Raw genomic sequence first — 24,118 nt, forward strand, 5'->3', positions numbered from 1 at the left:
CAAGATTAGGGGGTATCTCAAAGAAAGTATAATCAAGATCTTCTGATGAGTTATTTTGTTGCAAGTATTTCAAATAAATATGTATTTGAAATGCAATGTAAACTTAGCTCAATCCATTTAAAGTATTTAAGGTTGTTTGATTGACTGAAAAATAAATTCGTAAGATATTTGGATGGATATAAAGTGAATCAAAACATTTGTAGTAATAGATTGTTATAATAAATACTTTTATAGAATATATATTTTTTAGAATTTTAAGAATTTTTTGCTTTTAGTATCTTCTACTTTTATTATGGTATCTCAAAGAAAGTATAAACAAGATCTTCTGATGAGTTGTTTTGTTACAAGTATTTCAAATACATATGCATTTGAAATGCAATCTAAACTTAGCTCAATCCATTTAAATTATTTAAGATTGTTTGATTGGTTGAAAAATAAATTCTTAAGATCATTTTTCGCTATTTGGATGGATATAAAGTCAATCAAAACATTTGTAGTAATAGATTGTTATAATAAATACTTTAATAGAATATATATTTTGTCAAAATTTTAAGAATTTTTGCTTTTGGTATCTTCTATTTTTATTTTTTTCTATTTTTAGTAGTTTCTACTTTTAGAATATATAATGTTGGTAATTTCTATTTTCTAGCATAGGGATTTTGGGGCTTTTCTAATGTGGCGGACTTCTACTATTTATCCTCTAACAAAGTTTTAGAAAATTGAAGAGGAATAATTATTTTTCCTTCTCCCAAATTTACATGTTATTAGAGTTAGAGTTCCTATAGTTCACAGTAGAAGAGGTGGCGCCAATCTTCTCGAGGCCGAGGCCGAGGCTTTCTCCCGCTCATGATCGTGAGGACGCTTGCGAAGCGATTGCCCACCGAAGACACTGATCGTGACCCTTCTCTTATGATGCAGTACTGTCGAAGAGGCTTCGAAGACAGTCGAAGCAAGAGCTCCCTGAGGCTGCTTCAATCTTTCCCATGGCAGTTGAACTAGCAATTGATCTACGTAGTCCTTAATGTATCCAACAACTGCTCTAAATTTGAATCTTCATCTTCATCTTTATTCGCATGATTCAAATGCTCTATTTGAACATAGCGCAAAACATCGTTTGAGTTCTGCAAATCGTTCGAACACTCCGTTCGGTTTTGAGAATCATTTCTTCTGCAGATCGCTTCTCCCTTTAGTTTGGGTAGATTAACTAAACCAGCGAACAATTCAGCCCCTATGATCTATTTGGCTTACCTAGCTATCCTATAATCCTATGTCGAACTCGTGGAAAGATCAGTCAAACTAAGATTTGTGGCTATCACGAAATTACAAGCGACGCAGGCTTAGAACTCTTTTTTTTAGAGGATTTCAGCTTCTTTGCAGAAGTCTTCACAGGCTTTGAGCGCCGAAATAACTCGCGACCATAATCAACTCAAGTTTCTACCCCATTCTCTTATCCTTTGATGATGTCGTACAAGTCAGCAATAACCGCCGCCCAAAGAAATTCTACCATTTGTACTAGTTCAAGTAATTTTGAAACCACTTCGCTTTTCCATGGTGGTGCAAGCATTGTAAAAATTCATGGCATACAAAGAAGACGTGAAAGCTTCATGGTAAACCTGCGAATTAGAAATCAAAATCCAAACAAGAAGGTTGAACTTATCAAGCAACTGCTGATGAAACTCAATATTCTACCAACTCGAATGCAATTCCTTTTACCAATGAGCAACTAGCAGAACTTGTTTCAATATTCAAAATTGTCACTGACTCGATCTTGATCTTCAGTAAATAAGGATAACTCTCTAGTCAATGCATTATTTAGTGTTTAATCATAATTTTGTTCATTTTTGGATAATTGATTTTGGCGCAACTGATAATGACTATTTATTCAAAATTATTCTCATAATATAAATCATATGCAGGTAATAAAAAAGTCAGTTTGTCAATGATTTGCTCTTGGTAATTGTTGGAATACAAACTATCAGATTCACCTCATTATTAATTCTTCATGACGTACTCCATGTTCCCAAATTGTCTTGTAATTTATTATCCATTAGTAAAATTACTTCTACTCAATCAGTTTCAAGCTAATCTCTACTCTTCCTATTGTGAGTTTCAAAAATTGACCATTGGAAGAATGATTGGCAATGCAAAAAAAAATGAATGGACTCTATTATTTGACGATAAACTTGAGGTCAATAAATAATTATAGTGTTGGTTTTAATTTTGGTTTTGTTTCTAAAGACAATGATATTATGTTATGACATTACAGGTTATGTCATCCTAATTTTTAGCATTTAAAATTCATGTTTCCCAATTTATTTTAGAATAAAAATTTATCATTTTTCCAATATGAAATTTGTCTGTTGGTCAAACATCATGTGTCTTTTTTTTCCCCAAATTTACAAATAAATCGCACCATTTTATAAAAAGGTGGTGAGACCTGCAATGTTTTATGATGCAAAATGTTGGCCTTTAAAAGATACGCATAAAACAAAGTTAAGTGTCGTTGAGATGAGAATGCTTAGATGGATGAGTGGCTTGACATTTGGAGAGACAAAATGCTAAAACGAATGTATCCGTGGAAGGGTTAGGGTAGCTCCAGTGGCAGACAAGATTAGATAGAGTCGTCTTAGATGGTTCAGTCACATTAAACTTCGACCATCTGATAATCCGATTAGGAGAGTAGATGTTTAAGATTTAACTTATGTTAAGAAAGGCAGAGGAAGACCTAAAAAAACTCAGGCATACTATATAAAAAATTATCTTAATTTACAAGAATTGAATGAAAATATGACACTCAATAGAACACAATAGAGAAAAAGGATTCTTGTAGCCAACCCACTTAGCGGGATGAAGGCTTTTTGTTGTTGTTGTGATATCTAGGGTCATTGTAAACATCTTACATACTCTAAAAAAAAAAAAATTTGTGACAATTACTAATCATCACACAAGTTTAAGATGGATGTATTTAATGAAAAAAAAATCTAAAGTGAAAAAAATTTTCAAAATTTTTATGTCATATACAAATACAATTCCAAAAAACTATTCAAATATTACGGAATGATAATGGTCAAAACTATGTTTAAAATATTACGGTCAATTTTTATCCAAAAATAGTTCCTTAAAGCTCATGTTGACACCCAAAACAAAATGGTGTGGCTAAATGAAAAAATAAATACTTATGGGAAGTCATTCGGGCATTGATATTATAAATCTGGCGCCAAAATATATTTGGGGTGAAGTCATTCTTACAGTTATATTTCGCATAAATGGAACATATTTATATATATATTTTTTAAAAGCGTAACAATGGGCAGGCAAATTGAAGTTGGCAGATTAGCAACAATGGCATTGGTAGGGATAGCAGATATAAGTACAAGGTCAATGAAGCCGGTGAAATGATAGTGTGAGGTGTGAGTAATAACTCTAGAACACACAAGGCAGTGAATGCAATGATGTGGAGGAGAAGGCGGCAATGTTGTGGGAAAAAGATCATATAGAAACAGCAACTCCGAAGATGGGCAGTGGCAGCTTTGAGGATGGATGTTGATGGATTCAAGGACGAATACTGAAATTTCTGGCAGCACTAGGAAGAGTTCGAAACTTGTGAGATGGGCTTCATTTCAAGCGAGAATGGTGTATTTTAATTTCATTTGATTTGGGAAAATTCATAATGCACCAAGAATGACCTAATGGGAGAATTCTAAATCCTTCAAAGCAAACTATTTCAGATTTGCTTTACAAAGCCTCATCTAAAAATATTAAAATCCATAATATTTAAAAATGCAGTGCACTACCAATACTTGCAAACAAAAAACCCATAAATAAATGTGGAATTAGTAAGTATAAATTTGTTGACACTCCAACTGAACCACATAAAAATCTTAGAGAAGACGACAAAGGAAAACCTATTGATGTCACTTGATAGAAAACCGGGGGTTAAAAATAGTTTTTTTTATCTTATAGAAGACCTGGCATGACATTTGTTGAAGGCAAATTAGGCAATCACCACAAAAGGAACATCTAGAGGCTACATATAAAATATTCAGGTGCTTAAAAAAATGTCCTGGAAAGGAATAACACTTCAAGAAAAACACTTAGTTGCAATATTTAAGTTTATATTGATGCAGATTGGACAGGTTCTACAACTGACAAAAGATCCACAATAGATTCTTGTGCCCATGTATAGGGCAACTTTGTCACATGGAGGAACAAGAAATATAATGCAGCAGCTCCAATTTAGGCTAAAGATGAATATAATCCATGGCTAATGGGATATCTATGGTTACACAAGGTGGAATTAGTAAATAAACGTGGAATTAGTAAGTATAAATTAGTTGGCACTCCAATTGAACCACATAAAAATCTTAGAGAAGACAACAATGGAAAACCTATTGATGTCACTTGATAGAAAACCAGGGGTTAAAAATAATTTTTTTTTATCTTATAGAAGACCTGGCATGACATTTGTTGAAGGCAAATTAGGCAATCACCACAAAAGGAACATCTAGAGGCTACATATAAAATATTCAGGTGCTTAAAAAAATGTCCTGGAAAGGAATAACACTTCAAGAAAAACACTTAGCGCAATATTTAAGTTTATATTGATGCAGATTGGACAGGTTCTACAACTGACAAAAGATCCACAATAGATTCTTGTGCCCATGTATAGGGCAACTTTGTCACATGGAGGAACAAGAAATATAATGCAGCAGCTCCAATTTAGGCTAAAGATGAATATAATCCATGGGTAATGGGATATCTATGGTTACACAAGATTTTTATTTAGCTATAAAAAGCTATAGATTCTCTAATGAAACTATATTGTGACAACAAGGGAGTGATAAGTATAGCCCACGATCTTGTCCAGCATAATGAAACCAAGAGTGTTTGAGGTTGATCATCACTGTATAAAGGAAAATTTTGAAGCATGAATTATTTGCATGCATTTTTTCTCTTACCTCCAAACAAACCACAAATATTCTTGCAAAAAGATTGTTCAAATTTAATTTTAAATTCAGTATTAAAAAGTTGGAATTGAATGATGTCTACTCTCCAACTCGAGGTTAAGTGTAGACACGAAAGGATGAATAGGATCAACTGACGTCTAGTAAATTAGGAGGAAAAAGTGTTCATTGTATGAAAATGATTTCTCCAGAAGGAAATAAATGAATAGCCGTCACAAATAATAGAAAAATAAATCATTTTTATTTGAATTTTAAGTTTGTATCTCCTTTTCATTGGAAAGTTGCCATAAAATTATATGTAATGCAAAGTTTCCAAGAAGAGATGGTACAATGCCACAAGTTCACGTTCTATGTAAGCATGACATCTCAATTATTGAAGAGATAAAAAAATCATAAACAAGAATTATACATCTCACTGTATTTTCTAATCCGTGCATGATGCCCTTAACATAGAAGATTGCATGAAATCACCTACCATTTCTAATAGGCAAAATGTGTATTCTGAATAAAATCATAAATATTTCCATATTAAGGAATGAAGAGGTTGACAAACTGACTTATAATTCATTATTTATTCAAGTTGAGTTCATTGCAATTCAGACCATACAAAGAAAACTTTTAATTTTCTTCAGTGATTTTCAAAATTCATTTCCAAAACTTTTGAAAACCAGGATCAATCCAAAACTCTACAGAATGAGCTAATGACAATACAATAATTCAACCCCATCGAAAGTTTGAGATATTAGTGCAAATCAACGTACCTTCCTCTTCTTCATAACCAAGTTTAATGTGTCCTCAAGTTGTCGCTTCTTGTGCTTCCTAGCCTTATCCAAAGCACCATCTGCCTCTGCACAAACAAAATAGTATACATAAACTATATATAAACAAATTTGTAACTTTACATCAAAAGTTCTTATCCTTGTCATTTTTAGCATAAAGTGAAACTGTTATGTGCCGCTAGAATATATCTTAGCAAACACTCATTGATCCTAAAGTTTAAAAGCCGTCCATATCATCAAACTTTTAAATGCTGACAGGATATTGAGGTAAATAAAGTGAATACGAATTTTTGCTACCCCAAACAAAATGACCCAAATCATAACAGCTTCTTCTACTTTCCACAACAAAGATACAAACTAAGCCAATAATTAAAAACAAGCAAGTTGAACTTCAACAAGGAACTGTATAAAGAGTTTTCATTGAAATATAAAATACAAATTCAATCATTATGATAAAACTTTCAAATTTATATGTGGGCACAGAGATGGCAAAAAGAGCCAAAATCAATGATCAACTCGCAACTTAATATTTGATATGCCACTAGTAGTTGATATAATTCATAGATCATAGCATAAAGTAACCAATATAATAATGAAAAGTTGAAGACTAACTCATAAACTTTTTGCAATAAACATACAAGTGGAGGAACCTCACGAACTCCATTAGTAATTCACGCAGAATAATGCATCCACGTAAATAATCATGAAACACCCAAGTTTCAGATTTTTGCTAAATATTCAGTGATTTGTGAATTCCAATAACAAAATGTAGTCCAAGAATTACAAATCACAATTATGAGTATAAAGTTGTGATTTGCACAATTCCTACCTCTCAAACCCAAAAACTGCTCCCCTCCTACCTGACCCATCAATCCTTGCTCAAGCATGCTGGCAGCCAATGATCAGTAATCACTGACATTAGACAATAAATAAATTCGGAAAAAAACTTTGCCCCTAACCATCCATATAAACCTCGTTATTATCTCAATTGTCTGTAATGCGTAGATTCATAAATCGGCCTTCCTGTTCAGACCCGTTAAAAATTCCCTCCACCCAAAATAATAATAATATAATAATAATGATAATAGTAATAATAATATTTTGTATCTTTCCTCCTCTTCCAGGCCCTACATGGAAGAAGCAAAGCAGGTGAGAAATAGCAATCTAAGATAATACTTGACTTGGGAACAATCTGCAATGTCCAATTTCATCCTTTAATAAAAAATATATTATTACTTTTAGAAGAGAAGATAAACTTCTGAAGATTTGTCTTTCTCACAAGAAAAAACGTGTTTCAATGGAAAACCGAAGAAATCTCGGATAGTTTAAACTGCAAATCATTATCTAAACAGAAATGTTGAAAAAAAGACTGAATCGATAAGAACAAAAAAATTGTCAATTTGTATATGAAAAGCTAATGAACTCAAATTTCTCTCTTTCGACTAAAATCCCTAGTAATTGAACCATCCAAACCTCCATGCGAATGGCCAATACCTACCAACTTCAAATTGAACCAGACTTATATGTAGGCTATGATTGTTCGCCAACTAATACCCAAAACTCAGTGCTTCTAAAAAGTTATGTGGACCTGAAGGCCAATGAAAAAAGAAAAATTCTTTCACAATTTTCTCCCTAGTCATTTAGAATGATTTTACATATGGTTAAAAGTGGAAAAATTATATGAAACTCGTTGCACTACATATATTCACTTTGATCGCCTTTTTTTAAAAACACTACAATTAGATCTCGTGCTTTTTAAAATTACATGACTTCAACTTGGCACCCATAGTGTAAAAATATTAGACAACTGCAATTATTTTCAAGAGACATTATAACATACGTGACTTAAAGTAAACATGACATCTTTTTACCTGACAGCACAACCCTTCAAAGCATAGAATAGTGTATCCTTCATGCTAGATTAAAAAATTGATGAACAGGAGAAAAAGGAAAATATCAGAGGATTAAATTGTGAATCCTCATTGATAGTGTTATCAAGTGAGCCAAGCACTCACACTACCACCCTAGCAAGGTGAGGCAAGGCTTCAACACTTCAAACACCTCCCGGGAAGCACCACACATAGGAGTAAGACACTAAGCAGCTAGGAGCTTATTATGCCGAGATTTATTTAATTATTTTGTGAAGCATGCACAACAATATTATAAGATAGAGGGATACAAAATCTAATAATAAAGAAGAGAGTAGGAGTGATGAAGAAGATGAAATAAATATTAGTAAAGACTATGTTAACCTAGAAATATGAAAGCAACTAACTTAAGTTTTCATTCGCTTGTTTAAATTTGAGATGTAAACTTTTAGTCTTTACGAGCAGTTTTTTTAAACAATCCATGAGGTCAGATTTTGTCATTTTGGAATGATATAAAATTTCAAATGTAGCTTTGCCGCCTTTATTTAAATATTTTATTACAATAATTATCTTATTATAGCATACAAAAGCAGAAAATTTTTTGCATCAAGTCACTTCGCTCAGAAGGGCGCCTAGCACATCAGTAGGCAATCATATTGCCATAAAGATGCCTAGCACCATCGATAACATTGTTCATCAAACAAGAAGAAAAAAAAATGTACCAAAAGGATGTGACACATAAGAATACTTAGATTAAAAAAATCTAAAGCATTGCCAAAAAAACCTTGACAGAAGTAATTAGATAAAGCTTAAAATAGAAAATGGTAAATCTTAGTGGATTGTATTGTAAATCCTCTTCAAAACACTAAACAAGAAGGATGAAAAGCAATTGAATGATGTGACCTAAAAAACCCTTTATAAATGTGACCCACATCCTTTATAACAAATGAATCCCAAAAAACCCTAAAAACTAGAATAAGAATGATAAAAATACCCACAATATTAATATTCGCAGTACCTATTTGAAAGAGCTTCTTAGTGACTGGCAAATTCATAAAAAGTCATAGGAATCATCTCATATGAGGACAAATTATCAAGGAAGATGGGTGCGGTCGCTAGACAACATCATTTAATTTCAACAAGATTCCCAAATGAGCTTGTAAAATAAGAGTATTTTTAAGTATTTGTCGGATGTTTTAACTTCGTAATTTGAAAAAGTGGTGATTTTGTAATTTTTAAAAATAATTTAAACATGAATATAACCCTTGTTTATTTTTAAAAGTAACATTTTAATTTTAAAATAGGTGAGACCAAACGGGTCTCACATTTTAAATAGTTTAGATAATTGAATACAATACCACAAATAATATGTTTATCCCGAAGAATAAATATATCACTTGTAATAGGGATTCAATTGCCTAGACTAAAGAATTTGTGACATCTATTCTGGTCTGCGAAATATTTTATAAAAAAGCCAACAAGTTCCCCTACCTAACATAAAAAATTAGATATGATTTATTTTATCTGAGTTCCAAGTTCTCTATAGAGGCAAGCCCTTAAATGACTGGGGTCACTTAAGAAAACTCTCGATTAAGATCAGGTGGTTTGCCTTCAAAATTTCAAAAATTAGGTTTCCACAATTGGACATGGGAAAATCAAATAGGAATGACTCAAAATAGGAACAATTATTTAAGGAATCCAAAGGGAAGAGTAGGGGATATCACAGATCTTGGGAAAACCCCGGTGAACTCCCAACTATCATATTGTTTGGCTTTATGTCTTTGAAATGATGTAATTTGATATTTCAATCCTGCAAATTATTTGGGATTTAGGACTTATGTTTGCACAATATCAGACTGTGCAAATAGCCTAAAAAGATAGGATGATTTACACCATACCGCACAGTAACCTCGAAATCCTAAAGTGTTAGGACTTATAATAGCTTAACAGAGTTGTGCAAAAAGTCTAAAGTGTGATCCTATGGGTTGTTATTTAAACTAAATAAAGTGATAGGTGATGTGTTTTGGTGTTTCGCTGTTGCAGATCCACCTTGAAGTTGTTCCTCGTCCTGCTGCCCACGTTGTTCGCTCCAAGCTCCTCATAGTAGCACCTCCTGGTTTAGTGTTAATCCTATACAACCACTAGGTTCTCCTAAACTAAGGCATAGTGTGTATCAAAATAACTAAACATGCAGTATAAAAGAAAAGAACTGTATAGTGTACAGTAGAAAAAAAAGTCAGTATAAAATGCTGAAAGAAGAGTATAACGTGCTGAGAAAAAGCAGTATAACATGCTGGGAAAATAGTATAACAGACTATGAAAATAATATAACATGCTGTGAGATAAAATATTGTAATGTAAATTAAACCTGTACACCTGAAAGGTTCATTGCTCTTTTAAGTTTAGCTATTATACGTTGTGTAAAAGGGGAAAGTATGACCTGAAAAAGACTTAAGAGAAACAGGTAAATCGTAGGAAGAAGATAAACAAATAAAATAAAATACAATATCACATATAAAAGACCAAGAATAGGAGATTTATATGTGATATTGGGAATGTCCCCAATTGCCAGGAGAATTTGAGTGTAAGATAAACTCAAATCTCGGAGCATTGGATTTCAGTTTTGGTCAAGTTAAGGCAAGAATTTTATTATTTGATTTAATTAAATCAGTCATGAATCACGATCTAGTGCACCCTCGTGCCTAGTGTCCTAATTATCTCATGAACTGGGATCAGATGTCTGGCTTCTTAGGATCATTTGAACATTAGAAGGATGAACTCTCTCAAGGTGTGCTCCTAAGATCTAGGAAGCCTACACTTTAATTTAGGCATCAAGTGTTCTAAAGTGTCTAACTTTAATTAAGTGTCCTACAACTAATCCTCGAACATATTTAGATCAAGCTTAGCTCGCTATCAGGCTCCTAAAAACTAGGGGGTAAACTTATAGTTCTGGCAAAAGGGTTGTGAAGTGTGCTTCAATCCTAGTTAGGGCAATTGGATTTAAGTTTATTCAACGCTTAAGGGACCTAAGTGCAGGTCTAGTAATCTTTCAATACATGTCCCTAATTGTAATCTAAACTCTCACTTTCTTTCAACCCTCAAATATTCTTCTAATTTACGATTTCATTTTTCTTATGTAAACGGAACGGTGAATGGTTTGTTATCATATCTCCTCCTTAGATTTTAACATCTCAAAGAACCGAATTTCATTTTTAATCTTCTCTCCCTTTCTTTTTCCCTCATATTTTTCTTAAGACCATGAATCATTTCTGAAGATAATTAAATCGGAAATTCTCATTCTTAAGACCAGAGAAGAACCCAAATCGAGCCCAAGAAAAGGGCAACCCAAACCCAACACAAGGGACAAATCAAATCTAAGAAATGATCCAAATAGTAAAGGATTTCAGCTAACATAAATCACTGAAAGGAGCCCAAACCGAGCCCAAGAAAAGCGAACAGCTGAGCCCAGCACAAGGGGCAAAACCGAATCCAGCCAGAGGGAGCAAACCAGAGAAGTATTTCAAGCATTAATTTGATTTCGAAAAGAGCCCAAACCAAGCCCATCAAATGAGCTAAAGATTAATATAAAACTTTCAACTAAATTCAGCCTAGAAGAAAACTAAAACCAAGCCCAGCAAAAGGGACAAAACCAAGCAGCATAGAGGCTAACCCGAGCTCAGCACAGGAGCAAAACCAAGCAGCATAGAGGCTAGCCCGAGCTCAATAAAGAGGCAAAACAAGTGAAAGCGTTTTCAGCCAACATTTAATCCAAAAAGAAGATAAATTCAACTCCACTAAATGAGCTAAAAAGGGTCATAAAAATCAGATTTCATAAAGCCACAACCGAGCCCAAGAAAAGGGCAAACCGAGTCCAATACATGGGGCAAAACAAGAAGCATGCTTCCAATTCAATCCCGAAGAAAAAGCCAAGACTGAGACCACCAAATGGACCAAAGGAGAACATATCTTTCCAGCATTTATTGTAAGCATGAATATCAACAATAAAAGTTTCGGTAATTTCATCCCAACATGCAGTCAAATAAGGGGGGCAGCCAGAGAAACATGAAATGAGCCCCCAAATATATTTTTTCCAACTCATGAAATGATTTCTAACATGTATTCCAGCAAGGGGCAGCAAGACAAGCAAGAATGAGCCCCCAAATACATTTTTTTCGTCTCATAAAATAATTTCCATCATGCATTCTAGCAAGGGGCAGCAAGAGAAGCAAAAATGAGCCCGCAAACATATTTTGCATAGACATTTATAAAGGAATAAAAATGTATTTCTAGACTACTCTAGTCATGCCTTCAAATGTTTCAAGCAAAAGAAAAGTAGAGGTTACCCATACATACATGTTTCATTTCTCACCACCCTAAGCAAATATTCATGCTTAAACTTCAAAATAAGCTTTCATACTTCATGTCATTCGAAATAATACAAAATAGAGGAGAGGAGAAGAATACATCTTTTTTAATGCAGATTTAAAGCAAAGCACTAAAATAAATTGAAAGAAACGCTCCACAGAAATCCTTCCCGAAAACCTCACGCAAATAGCCCTTACGGCTTCTAGCTCCCGGATCTTTAACCACAGGAATATCGGCTAACATAGAGGAAGAAGAACTCCCCTCAAATAGCAAATCAGAAAGAAGTAGCTTTCCCCCACAGTAATCCTTCCCGACAGCCTCACGCAAATAGCCCCTACGGCTTCTAGCTCCCGGATCTTTAACCACAAGAATATCGGCTAAAAGAAAAGAAGAACTCCCTTCAAACAGCAAATTAGAAAGAAGTAACTTTCCCTCACAATAAGAAAAAAAATCCAAGTCTTCTTCTCTCAAAACCCTCAACAACCCAACACAGTAGACTAGAAAACGTTTTATAAGCAGAGAGAAGAATGGAAGAAGCCACCAACCACCGCTCCATGGCCTAATAGAACATGAGGGATGGAATCGACACAATAAAGAGGAGAGCGTACAGCCTCGAGGAGAAGTGTCGGCCATCTCATCTCCTTGCGATTGGAGAGCCAAAAAGCCAAAGGGAAGCTCGAGGAGATGAGCCGCGAGCAAGAACGGCAAGGAGAGCCGTGTGGATCCATCGTGGATCTAGGGCACACGGAGGAGAGGGAGACGAGCCGCGGGATCGAGCCGAACACAAGGCCGAATGAAGGGTTTAAGCGAGGGTAGAGGTGTAAATAGGATTTAGGTTTAATATAATTATAATTTAAGGATATTTATATAAAAGAAAAAAATTAATATTTTGAAAAATAAAATTTTAATTTGTGTTTTATCCATGCATCAAAACATAACAAAATTGGTATCATTTTTAAATAATTCTGACGTTCCGAACACGCCAGCCGTTGAAGGTCATTTTGATGAATTCATCAATTTGCGTGTCAATTTTCTCGTGTAAAAAATATAGCAATATGGGTGTATTTTCATATCAAAATTGGTATCCCGGACGCGTTGACACAGTCTTTTTTGTCGTCGGAAGTCATCCGGAGAAGTTCGCATTTTCACCCATCCTTTATATTCAATTGAAGTCTGACCTCGTGCAATTTTGTGAATTTTGTGCATTTGATGTGTGTATGTGACAAAAAAGTCGTGACAATATTTTCCTAGGACTTGAAATCCTATTGGGAACTTCTCCCTGAGTCTTCACATAATAGTCTTTAATCTGCTTGTACATAAGACGATGGTTTTGGGCCATAAATGCTATACATCACAGGAAAAATAGGAAGTGTTTTTGGAATTTCTAAAATGGTAGGTACCAATTCTAGTTTTCTAAGATGGTCAACAGGAATTCCTAAAGCTAGATCCTAGGAAAAGGTAATGACTTCAAAAATAAGGTCAACAGTATTAACAGAATTTTTAATCAGTCAAAGCAGGAGCCTATATAGGCTATCATGGAACCTTAGCAACATAATTAAGGTGTTTTTAAAAATATAAATTAATGTAAGGCTTAATCAATACCTCAAGGATTGCATACAAATTATCATAGCTAAAATTTTACTCATTTTGCATATTTGTTATTCATAACACCATAAAGTATTAAAGCACAAGATTATAGTACGGTGTTGAATAGGGGTGTAAACGAGTTGGAGTCAAGCTTGAGCTTTATTCTACAAGTTCAAACAAGCTCACAAGTCAGCTTGATTATTATAAAAAAAGAGAGAATAATATTAAATCAAACTAGTGTTATAAAAAAATGACAAATAGAAAGAGCACTTAGTAGAAATTATTTGATATAAAATATAAAATATCATTTTTATAATTATTTTAATATTTTAAAGATAAAGTTTGAAATTTTATTATATTAATGAATTTTTAAACCAACCAACTCCCGAGCTAATGAGTCGAGATGGGCTGGCTTGAGCTTCGCTTAATAGCTCATCAAGCTCAGTTCACGAGTTGAGCTGAGCTCAAGCCGAATCACAAGTCAGCTTAGCTCACTTGCACCTCTAGTGTTGAAGTTAAAAGACTATCTAATCATCTCTTCGCTGATCTATCTTTATCCAATCAAATTCATCTTTCCTCAATAACCAAGCATCACAGCTCTCCATGACCAATGCTTTGTTTATAGGTGCATAAATAATTGAGATCAACCCAAATTTTTTCCAACTTCTATTTCTATAGGAATTTAATCTTTCCATTTTATCTATCTCTAGTTATTAATTCATTGTTTCCTATTTGTTACTTCACCATGACTATCCAATATCCATTTCATAACACATCATCAAGAAAAAATAGATAGTGTCGAAAAATAAAACTCTTCTCACCTACAACATCAAGAATAAAAGATGTTGGGGCTAATTCATAATACTATTGATGAAATTTTTGTGTCCAAAAATAATAATTAAATATTCTATCTCTTCTCTCTCTCCCATCACCTTTCTTTCTCTCTCACACACATAATGACAACTCTTTTCTAATTAGGGGGGGAAATATGAAAGAAGCACTTCCAGATATCATTGTCTCACCCTTCCTCCTCTATAATCCAATTAGCATTAAACCAATCACCAAAATGGAATAACATGTTAACTATTGGTTTGACTACTTTAAGCCACCAATGATTGGGCAACATAATAAATTCTTGTTTGTATAGCCAACCAATAGTCTTTAAGGAGGAAAAATAAGAAAATTAAAAGCCAAAACAAAAAATTGCATTTTTAGTAACAAACAAATTAACATATTTTTTACAAGAGCAAACATAATGGTTTAATACCAAGTAAAGCATCCAGGCTCCAATAAATTCATAGCTCCTTTTAACATGTTAATGATTTTAAAAATATTCCAAGTATCATAGGCTTTGGTAGAGTTTAACATAAACTCAACATTTAAAAAATGCTCAACGTTGATGCTAAATGGTCGGGTCACATTTCCCATAAATTTTTCCATTCACATAACCATCAAATGAATGTAAAACACACATATATCAATGTATTTTTGTCTTCATCTCTCATCTTTTCTCCTAATACAGAAATCATCCTCCCACTTGCTCGCTCCTAATGTTGGCTCTCTCCAATGATCATAATCAATTCACTTCTCTCCAATGATCATAGCCGATTCACCTCCTCTAGTGATATCAAATAATAGAACAATTCTTTTGAACTGAATGTTGGACAAAAGACCTTGTCTGTCGCCACCAGTCTTCTTATGCATCTTCTTCATCTTCTCCGATATTGGTAGAGTAACCAGCTCAATCACCTCGGAAAATGATATAAACTAATGATAGCCAACCATAAGAATAACAGGATCAATCCCGCCACCTCTTCCTCTATAAAGTCAGTAGAGTGAAACCCTCAATCTCGTTAGAAAATGACCTAACCCTAGAACGAGATAAAAAATATGGAGGATTATGATAATTTGGTTATAAACAATAATTTTTTAAAAAAATTTAACTAAAAATTACCTTAATAGGCTATTTACCATCATTAGTAAAAATGGACCTTTTTCAAGATCAAGAACTAAGTTGAGGGAACGTAGTGAAATCTTAAAAGCATTGTCGACCAAAGTGGAGGTTTTTTAAAACTATGGATTTGCTTTAAGGGCTTAAAAAATCAAAGAACCCATTTATTATATATATAAGTATATTTTAACAGTTGCATCTGCAGATATCCTAATAAAACCTTGTTGCATTATATTAAAGGTTGACAAAATTTTGCTCTAAAAAAATTGAAACATCAGCATCATCACTCAATCTAAAATAAATAAATTTAAATCATAATGTATGTCAACCAACAATAACTTTAATTAAACTCCAAGCTATTAAAATAAGTGTTGTATAAAGATACATAAATACTTACTCATCACTTCCAGCTTCTCAATCTGCTCTTTAATGCTCTCAGGATCCTTTTTAAGAATCCCAACTTCCCGCACCTTTTTTCTTTCTTTCTTATTCTGAAATGACAATGTGAATTTAAGAATGAATTTTAGGCATGGTTGTCAAAGAATAAAGCAAATGACATAAATAAGATAGAAAAATTGTTGATACTTTAACTCACTCATATTGCTCAAAATGAGCATTTAAAATCTATTTATGTTGCCTAACACCATATACAACATAATCATACACTTTAAGGGACGACTCATTTTCCAAAATTTAAGAGAAAAATATTCTAAAAAATAATAATAATAAAGAAAAAATTATCCAAGCATCAAACAAATAAACATCAGTTACAGCTAGTAAGTCATTAATGGAAAAATATGGAGTATGGTAGTTTTGCAATTTTTTAATAATTTTATAAATTATTATGCTCATTCAATTATAACCTATCCAAAGAAAAATAAATTTTAATGTAAGACATTCTCTTATGTTTTTATATCATCAATTTCAATAATGAAAAAAATAAATGAATAAGATAAATAGTATCTCATATTTTGCCGAAAAAGGTAACAAGCACCTAATCTCTCTGTCATTTGTGTAACCAGATCACAAATATTAATATACGGCTAAATGATAAATTAAATGAATAGATGTCGCCATATTTAGAAAAGAAAGCAATGTAATATCAAATCTGATAATCCAAAAGACAAAATCAATAACATTCACGGAGCGTGAACATAGAATATGGTTCGTCCACAAATTGAAAACCAAACAAGGGTTCCTTGCAATTAAAAGTGGGAATAATGTTGACACTTAAGTATTTAGTCAATTCAAAATTGATTCAAGCCTACACATATTGTAATCACGTCCCTATAAAATTTATTCAAGCCAATTTCAAAGGGAAATCTTAATATGTGAAGGCAACTAACTTTTAAGCACAACCATCCTAAAAACTCCATATGCAGATACCTATCAAAAATTTGCACTCAACTTTAGTCATTTTGAGGTTAGCTCATACCATATCAATTGTTGTCAAAAACGAATAGGCAACTATGTGTTAAACTCAATGGTTTAAAGTATTTTTGGCTTTCGTTTTGAAGGAGTTTGCATCCAACTCAATTAGGTTTTAGCATCTTTCATTTTTGAATTTTATTTAACAGTTTCAACCGCTATAGTAAAGTGAGCCCTTTATCCAATGATGCAAGAAACACACTATTTAACCTCTATCCCACTATACTCTCAAATTGTTGAGGATTCTTGCACAATTGCTCTCCGCTTCACCTCTCCCAGATAACAGAAGAGAAATCAAAGGATTGAGGTGGTAATATTGTACTAGTTCTATGTAAAAGATATTACTTCTCCCTCATACGACTCATATTCTTTCTAATTTTTTTTTAATCGTATTTTCCTATTCCATTCAAAGCTAGGTTCATGTTCTCCCCTTTGTTACCTCGACACCTTCTCCAAACCTAGACCAAATTAAAGATCTTCAATTAAGGTGTTTTCCCCTCTAATAAATAAAAATAGAATAAAACATTCAAATCCTCACATGAATTGATGTTTCCCTTTAAGAATATATTCGTCTTTTCCTTTCTTATAGTAGTTATGGATCGTTTTCTCAAAGCCCTTGAAAGGGTATATGCTAGACCCACAATATTCAATGTCATCAAATACTTTAGGAACGATGTGATTCAATGACATTTCCACTTTTGCTGCATAACATACGCTGCATGAGCACAATGATTCAAGTTTCATAAATGAGATATTTTGATAACATATAGTCTTTATCACAAGATTTCAAGAGATATCCTTTGGAGAGTTCTCGAGAAGAAAGGTGTTGATATGATTTATATTCAAAGACAAAGATAACAAAATACAGACTGCTTACATCTTTTGCTTGAACAACTGCTCACCAACTAAAAAGGTTACTTTCCTATTTCTGTGGATTACATCAGGGATCGGCTTCAAGCCCATATCTTTTTGCTTTAGCTATGGATGGTCTTACTAAACATTTACAGGAGGATGTACCTTGGTGTATGCTTTTTGCAGATGATATCCTTCTTGCGGATAAGACGACGGAAAAAGCCCAGGAAAAACTTGAATTATGAAGGTCTACATTGGAGTCTATACATTGGAGTCTAAAGGCCTTCAAAGTTGAATTCATGGAATGCAATTTTATTAGCAACAACTCTAGCTGCAGAGTTGTAACTATGGGTGATCAAAACATTAAAATGTGTGATTGTTTTAAGTATCTTGAGTCTATTGTTCAAAGTTATGGTGATATAGATGGGTATGTTATTAGTAGAATTTAAGTTGGTAGTTTGAAGTGGAGGGATGCATTAGGCCTATTATGTGATAGAAAATTACTGCTAGTACCGCTTAGATTGAAAGTGATTGAAAGTAAAATTTTATAAGACGGTGGTAAGACCTGCAATGCTCTATGGCGTTGAATGTTGGCCTTTAAAAGAGAAGCATAATACTAAGTTAAGTGTTTGCCGAGATGAGTATTATTAGATGGATGAGTGGCTTTATACTTAGAGACAAAATGCGAAATGATTATATCTGTGATAGGGTTGGTGTAGCTACTGTGACGGACAAAATTAGAGAAATTCGTCTTAGATGGTTTGGTCACATTAAGTGTCGACCATCTGATAATCAGATTAGGAGAGTAGATGTTTTAGATTCGACTTATGTTAAGAAAGGCAGAGGTAGACCTAGGAAGACTTGGGCTTATTGTATAAAAAATTATCTTAATTTATTAGAACTAAATGAAAATATGACACTAAATAGGACGCAATGGAGAAAAAGAAATCCCCCACGTAGTGGGATTAAGGCTTTGTTGTTGTTGTTGTATAGTCTTTATCACAAAATAATCGAGTTGCCAATTGCCAAAAATCTTCAACTTCGAAGTATTTTTACTTTTGAAACTATTTTTTTTTTACCTTAATTATGGTTATTTATTTTAAGACTATGATTACTTTATGGGTTTTTAATATTTTAATTTAAGCACAAGCTGATCCATCTATAACTGTTTTCCTTTCCGTAGCCACTAAGCTAAAAGAGAGATTTATAGTTCAAAGCATTTAAGTTGTTATTAGATACTTGGCCTTTTGTTGCACATCAACCAATTTGTTCCCCTAAGGTGCCTTTTTTTTGTTCCCGAAAGGTGCCTCTTTAATTTGATATTGCTTTATTTTAATGTTTATGTTGTCTTCAATCATTCATGCAATGCAATTAAATAATGCAATTGATTTTTTTAGTTCGTTATTTGATTGATATTGAAAAAATAATTAATGCACCCAATTTAAAAAAATTGCAGTGTGCATTTACTACTTCATTGACTACATAATTATGGAATTCGAGATTTCATGATAGTTCTTCATTTAACTATAAATTTGTGAGTTCAACTAGTAGAATTAGCTCATTTGAATCTATGAAGCAAGTGACAATCTTATACATACTATTTTCTTATTGCTAGCTCATTTTTTTAACACTTAGAAGAAACTTTGTAGGAGCATAACATGTGGCTGGATATCTATATTGTTGTTTCTTTGCAATTTGACATAATCATTTAGGCAGAGATTGCTAATGGCTATGCATTTGATTATGTTGGTTCTATAAATCGGTGAAAGTTGTTTTTCATTGGATTTTCATTGTGTGCATATGCAGGGATCTTTTTTGAGTAATAAGTTGACGATAGGATAGGGTGATAATAGCAGCTACAAGAGCCAATGTTTTTAACGAAGCCTAAAAAATAGAATTTGTGATAGACTGACATAGCCTACAACACTTGTTCTGTTAAGTTACACACTAGAAATGAGATGGATAACTTTTGCATTAACTCATGTCCCAAAAGTAAGATATTGATACTTCTGGATTATGCTAGTGGCTAGTGCCTTATGGCTTTCTATGTTGCTGTTCAATTATTATTTTATTTTTATCAAGTGGGTTTGAGTTAGCTAATGGTCTTTCTGTTTATCTGATAAGCTTCTCATACTCTGTACACTAGCATAAATGCTAAATACTATTTTTGTTTCACTATCGGATTTTCACATGAACATTTATGGAGCATTGTTTAGTTTTATCTAAAAAATAAATTTGCTCCTTATTTCTACTTAAAATGATTTATTCAAGTAATGGTTGGACAGTTCAATTCATTTGCATCACTTTATCCATTTTATCCCTGCTATATAATCTGTTTGGTTTATCTTGCATTATCTTTTTGTGTTCAGTGCTTAGCATTTCACATTTTGCTACTAACATTTAGTTATATTGGCAAAAAGCAGTAAACTTCATAAAATTAGCTGGTTTATTTTCTTAGAAGTTTATTTGGATATCGTTGGTTCTCTCTCTCTCTCAATATCTATCCATTATCCTTTATGTCTTATCCTATAGATGGATAAAATTAAAAAAAACAAATTATTCAAAGTTAAGGTGCTTAAATAAGTACCATGAAATTAAATTTGGTTCACATTAAGGTAGACAGATGTGCGTCGAGTTATGAAATATATATATTGTAGCAAATTGTTTGGTATTAAAAGTAGATGAAGTGCTTAAAGACTTTCTAATTATAATAGAATTACGTCAAGGATCAACATTGACTCTATAAATTTTATATTAGTTGTGAAAATGCTTACAAAAGATATTCAAAGTGTGATTCCTTGCTAAGTTGATGTGTGTTTTTCAGAAATGACATGGTTATAACTAATGAGATATTTATTAAAATAATAAGCAAGATACAACAATGGAGAATATGTCTAAGATTTTGAGGGACCAGGTTTAGCTAAATAAAAATGAGAAGAAAAGATCAATAATATACATTTTCAGGGGAAATGTGACATTAACAATTATAAGATAAAATTATTGAAAGATAAAGAGATACATGATTATGATAAGAAGATGAATCCTGAATCAATTATACAAATGAATAAAGATATAAATGGGAATATAACTTCTAGAATTTAAAAAATGGGAGTGGCCTATTAAAATAGAGAAGAGTCTCAACAACGTTGTATGATAAAGGGATATCATTAAAAAATAAAAGGTAAATTCCATTAAATTGTAATTAGGCTAATAATATCATATGGTTCCAATTGATGAGCAATAAATAAGCAGTCGATAGCTATGTTGAGCATAAAAAAAAGAACATCAAAATGGTTCCATGAAAAAATTATGAAACTTAAATAAAGGAATGATTATAGCAGAGTGGCAATCATTGAACATAAGGTAATCCAAAACAGACTTAGTTAATTTATGCATGTATAATGATAGGTAAAAAAAAGGAATTCATTAGAGGGGTAGATAAAATGAGTATCAGCGGATTTGGAAAGAGAAAGACAAGGCCCAGAGTAACATGGATTGAAGTTGTTCAAAATAAATTGAAAAGAATAAAGTTTGAATCTCAAAAAAACGCTCAACAGGAATGATTAAAGAATAAAGACTTATAAAGCCAACTCCTAATCATCTGCAATAAGAAAAACCTAACCTTAAACTCGTAGGCATCCTCAATCACTCGTCGCCTCACGGGGATAAAATCTAGTACGGGATATTGTGCAAAAAACAGAAATTGGATACCAAAATACAGATTTACATAACAAAAGTGAGAGAAAACACCCGAGGAATGTTGAAGCAATAAACAAGCGTACCCTCTTGAGCTCCTTCTTCCGGAGCTCCTTCCGATAGGCATCCGTAGGGTTCATGACCTTTCCTCCCTTAGTCGTCTTCATCTTCGCCGCCACAGCCCGCTTCAAGCCACCGACGGGATTGGGAAGAAATCGACAGACAACCTACTTTTCTCACGGCCTTCGATGATTCAGCTGTCCTCCGTGCTCCATCTTTACTCGTTTCAATAGGCTCGGTGAGTTCGTCCCGAAATGAGTTGGGCTTTTCTTTGTTTTTTTTTATCTTAATAAAGCTGTTGCAAATAATTAAATATTACAGTTATTTTTTTGATAAATGATCACTCTATCTATTAGTAATATTATCTGCAATAAAATTATGATACTAATAAATTTTATAGTTTAGAAATAAAAATCTACTGCATAACAAGAAAAAATAAAAAAATATACAACTCACTTAAGGGTGAATATGATGATTATAAGAATTAATAAAATGACTATTAAAATAACCTTTTAAATTATGATGATATATTTTTTTAAATACAGACGACTTATGTTACGAGCTAAAATGTCCTTCAGGGATACTCTTCATGCTCTATCGCTCTCGGCGGTGGAATCTTCTAGTTTATCTGTTTTGCCGAAAAAAGACATAGTTCTCTGTTATTCTCTGCAGAGCATATATAAAATTGTCACCCGTAGCTATGTGTTTAGCGTGAAGTTAGAATGAAACATTGAAGTCCACAGTAGAAGTGCAGTTCTCGAGAGGTACCAGAAATTCTCGAGTTCGTCTTTCCTGAATGCTTTAAAAGACATCTCAATACACATAACATAAGTTAAAATTGATAAAAACAAGTAATTAATTATAGTTTTATGCAGTTGTGATGTCTCAAATAACTCGGTATATCAAACAATGAATCCGTCACTACAAGAAGACAACAGATTTTATAAAGAAATGGTTATTGGTTGTCTTTAACCCACGCAATACCCACTTAGTGTGTGTTACACATGCATATCATTAAAAAAAGTCATCCAGAAGAACTTTGAAAACTATAGCACTAAAAAAAGAGATGAACATAGTTGTCTTCATTAAAATGTTACATGTGACGCCAACCAACAACGTCAAACAGGTCATCTAAAGAAACCCATAAGTTCAAACGACTCATCACAGACCTCTCAAATCCACCAAAAGAAAATAAAAGAAATGCAAAAGAAAAAAAAACACTTATAAACAACGTAAAAAATTCAAACAATCAATATAAAATACACAAGGAACAAAAATGAACATGAACTGTATAAATACAAATACAATAAACAGTTAATCTCTTCAACAATCGTTATAATTAATAATACAATGAATACTCAAATCACCCTCCTACCATCGCATCTGTAATACGTTCTTTCATCTAATTTGCACCTTCCTCATTTTTAGTATAGGTCTCGAGAATATCATGTTCAGCCTGTGACAAAGGCTGTCGAAGATGTCAAATGTCTCTACAGGGACATGCTCATGATCCTCTTCCACCCTGCGGAGGTCGATGTTCTTGCGAAAAAGATGCCACCAAATGTAATTGTGGAGAGCCATTGTAGCAATCATAATATGCATTTGTTTGGGAAACGAGTAAGATACATATCGCAAAGTATAACATATTTCTTCTTCCAAACGCCAAATATCCTCTCAATGACGTCGCGTAAGAAGGAATGTCATTTATTAAACATTTACTTTCTGCCCCGCGTGACATTGTTCGCTCACTCAAAGTCATATATGTGGTATCTCATATTAAGATATAGCTTGAGATACCCTTGCTGCAACATATATACAACAACAACGAAATAGTACTTACATGATGTGAATTGCAAGATTGGTATTGATAGAAGAATGAATTAGCATAGTAACTTGGTCTTAAGTGTACCTGTGGGTGGATGTGGAAAGTTGTACTTGTTATTTGGTATTGTACTTTTGAAAATTCGACTGTCATGTGTACTGCCCCTCTCAATCAGCATGACAACGAGCGAGAGACCGATAGCGAACAAGTTCCGCGAGGGAAAGAAGAAAAGGACTTTGAAAATAGAGTCAAATAGTGCTTGAAATTGTCGGGAGGGAAGCGGATGGGGGTCGGCGAAGCGGAGTGGCTGCGGCCCGTCCGCTGCTCGGCTCGAGGCGCGGATCGTTGCAGGCCTCGCCGGCGGCAGGAGCCCGGGCGATCGACGCCCGAGGAGACACCGTCGGTGCGGTCGGCGGACACGACACACACCGATCAGGCGAGCCCCACGGGTCTCCGGCGTGCTCCGGCGTGCCCGTCGCAACGGCCCGTGGGCTCCCCGTTCGACCCGTCTTGAAACACGGACCAAGGAGCCTGACATGCGTGCAAGCCGACTCCATGCGGGCAAGCCGACTGGTGTCGAAGCCCGGTGGGCGCAAGGAAGCTGATGGACGGTTGAGCAGATATTATGCATTGGAAACCCACACCGGCCTATGAATACAATTTTCTCTACCATACATACATATGTATGTATGTATGCATGCATGTATGTATGTATGTATGTATGTATGTATGTATGTATGTATGTA

At 33.6% G+C, this 24,118-nt stretch overlaps 1 protein-coding gene across 1 annotated transcript in view; it reads right to left on the bottom strand.

Annotated features, from left to right (window-relative positions):
* Window positions 1-21,814, bottom strand: part of LOC110020336 (basic proline-rich protein) — a 31,988-nt gene extending 10,174 nt beyond the window's left edge. The window contains exons 1-3 of the mRNA XM_020718400.1: window positions 21,577-21,814; window positions 15,912-16,005; window positions 5,726-5,811 (exon numbers count right to left, since the gene is read on the bottom strand). Of these exons, the coding sequence (XP_020574059.1) occupies window positions 5,726-5,811; window positions 15,912-16,005; window positions 21,577-21,657 (261 nt within the window). The 5' untranslated portion in view covers window positions 21,658-21,814. The remainder of the gene's footprint in view (window positions 1-5,725; window positions 5,812-15,911; window positions 16,006-21,576) is intronic.
* Between the last annotated feature and the right edge of the window lie 2,304 nt (window positions 21,815-24,118).

Source organism: Phalaenopsis equestris, unplaced genomic scaffold (assembly GCF_001263595.1).
Source record: "Phalaenopsis equestris unplaced genomic scaffold, ASM126359v1 Scaffold000094, whole genome shotgun sequence".
Classification (NCBI taxonomy): domain Eukaryota; kingdom Viridiplantae; phylum Streptophyta; class Magnoliopsida; order Asparagales; family Orchidaceae; genus Phalaenopsis; species Phalaenopsis equestris.